General features: G+C 37.1%; 1 protein-coding gene across 1 annotated transcript; it reads right to left on the bottom strand.

Annotated features, from left to right (window-relative positions):
• Positions 1-258: 258 nt before the first annotated feature.
• Positions 259-1273, bottom strand: LOC128857529 (jerky protein homolog-like). The gene is made up of 3 exons (XM_054093280.1): positions 950-1273; positions 683-898; positions 259-342 (listed from the first exon to the last, which is right to left on the bottom strand). The coding sequence occupies exons 1-3, from the start codon at positions 1271-1273 to the stop codon at positions 259-261; spliced, it is 624 nt and encodes a 207-aa protein (XP_053949255.1).
• Between the last annotated feature and the right edge of the window lie 1014 nt (positions 1274-2287).

Here is a 2287-nt window from a genome sequence, read left to right as displayed (position 1 = left end):
AGACTAAGTAAATATATTTTTCCACATTTAAATTCACATTTTATTCTTGTTTTCGTTACATATTAATTGAAAATTAAGTCATACGATGGTTGTATTTAAAACAATCAGGCATTTTTTTTTTGTATCTTCTGTTTTTCTAAAACTTGAAGCACAGCTTTCTCCCTTAACCGTCTTAGCACACTCATATCATTTTGATCGACGTCTTCATGACCAGCCCATATTAACGCCTTACTGAAAATTTAAACTGCTTAAGTCGGATTAATTTTCTCCATTTACGCTGTCATCATCGGATTCGTCCTCTTGTTGATGATCGTCATGATTGGCTGGTAACGTGAATTCAATCTAAAATTTTTAATAAAAAAAAGTTTGTTCAATAACCCACATACATATCTTTGAGCATATCTACGAACACGAACGAACCTCAGGATTTAAACTACTAAGGAGATCGACGGTGTTGCTCATCAAGGTGCGAAGTTCAGCTTCCCATTTTTCATTTAAAACCGCCAACGGAACATTATCTTCGGGATCATTATTGTTTACCACAAAATTTTAAATACTGTTCCAGCACTTAGCTAATGTTGCTTCACCAACACGAAACCAAAGTCGTATTCAAAAGATTTATAGTTGTTTTTAAGTTAATTTTTTTCAACGACTCGAGCAAATCAGACCTTGTCGCTGCTATTGAAGCTAGAAGGCTGTTTCTGTAATGCAACTTAGTGACTTTTATTGCATTCTGATCCATCGGTTGAATGAGGGGAGTACAGTTTGGTGACATAAACATTGCCGAAATTTGCCCATTTTCCGTTGGCAGTTCAGCTTCATTTGGGTGAGAAGGAGCGTTGTCGATTAGGAGGAGAGCTTTAATTGGTAAGGCTTTCTCCTTTAAAAATGATGTAACCTTAAAAAACAACCAAACAAGAATCGGAAAGAACTTAAAAGAAATATTCACTTGTGGAACAAATGACTTATGAAACCATTGCTTGAAAATAGCCGACGACATCCAGGCGGATTTCGAGCTCTTATAATCGGTGGGACACTGGAAGTTTTTAAAGCAGCGTGGATTTTTCGCCTTTCCAATTACCAAAAGCTCAAACTTGTGGGATCCAGTGGCGTTTGAACAGCATAAAAACTGGATTCGCTGCTTCTCGGACTTTACCCCTGGGGCTCTCCTCTCCAAACTTGACGAGTACGTTTTCTCTGGCAAAAGTCTCCAGAACAACTCCGACTCATCAACATTATATAACTGAAAGTTGCACAACTCCAATTCGGCCATTTTAGCTTTAGCTTTTTCTTTAAATGGATCCACTAGCTAAGCTTGCGAAGACAGTTTTTTGCCTGATATCTTAAGAAGAGGAATACTGTACCTCTTCTTGAATCCTTGGAGCCATCCATCACCAGCGAAAAAGTTTGCTTCATTTTCTTTAAATTTTGCATGCAGTGTTTTTGCCTTTCCTTTCAACATTAGAGCACTTACTGGCCAGTTTTTATCTCGCATTCGGATAAACCAACGATAAAGAGCTCTCTCCATTTTGGGCAACTCTGCAAAACGCAGTGTTTTTCTATTTCGAGTCCCACAATATGTGTTGTTTACGCATTTTAAAATCGCTTGCTTTTTCGCTTTAAGGTTACAAATTGTTGATTAAACAACATTATATTTCTTTGCTAAAATCGTCACAGATGAGCCTTTTTTGAAAAGCCGAGACTTTTAGCCTTTTGTTTTAATGTCAAGCACATGGGTTTTTCACCAGAAAACATAAGACGAAACAGTCTTTGCAAAACCAAAACCGCGACTGAAATATTTTACTCCTTACGTGCAATTACGAATAAAATGCCTATTTTACAATAAGGGAATTCCTCAATTTCAGAATTATTTGAGATCAATGTAAGCTAAATTCAAATAATTGTAACGTTTATTGTTCATGTTATAGAGCTTTTTGGGTTTGTTCACGTTTTAGAGCAGTCAATGCACAAATGTCTGTTCACGTTTTGCGGTGTTCACGCTTTAAAGCGTTCACGTTATCGAGCGTGCGCTGTACATATACCCTGCAAAACAATTGTGCGACTAATCTCTAAAGGGGTATACCGGGAGTAGTCTCCTTAGAGTGAATCGCTTCATCGAAGTTTGAAAGGCTCAAAAGAAAATATAAATAGCCAACAATAACACAATGTGAAGACTTCAGCTTGAGATCCTGAACAACTTAAAGGCGTATTCCAGGACTAGTCTCCATGAGGTGCACCTGGGTATTAATTCAACCAATAAGAATAATTTTTTCGAAGTTTGAAAGTA

Source organism: Anastrepha ludens, chromosome 3, assembly GCF_028408465.1.
Source record: "Anastrepha ludens isolate Willacy chromosome 3, idAnaLude1.1, whole genome shotgun sequence".
In the NCBI taxonomy this organism is placed as follows: domain Eukaryota; kingdom Metazoa; phylum Arthropoda; class Insecta; order Diptera; family Tephritidae; genus Anastrepha; species Anastrepha ludens.
This window is presented reverse-complemented; position numbering and strand designations above follow the sequence as displayed.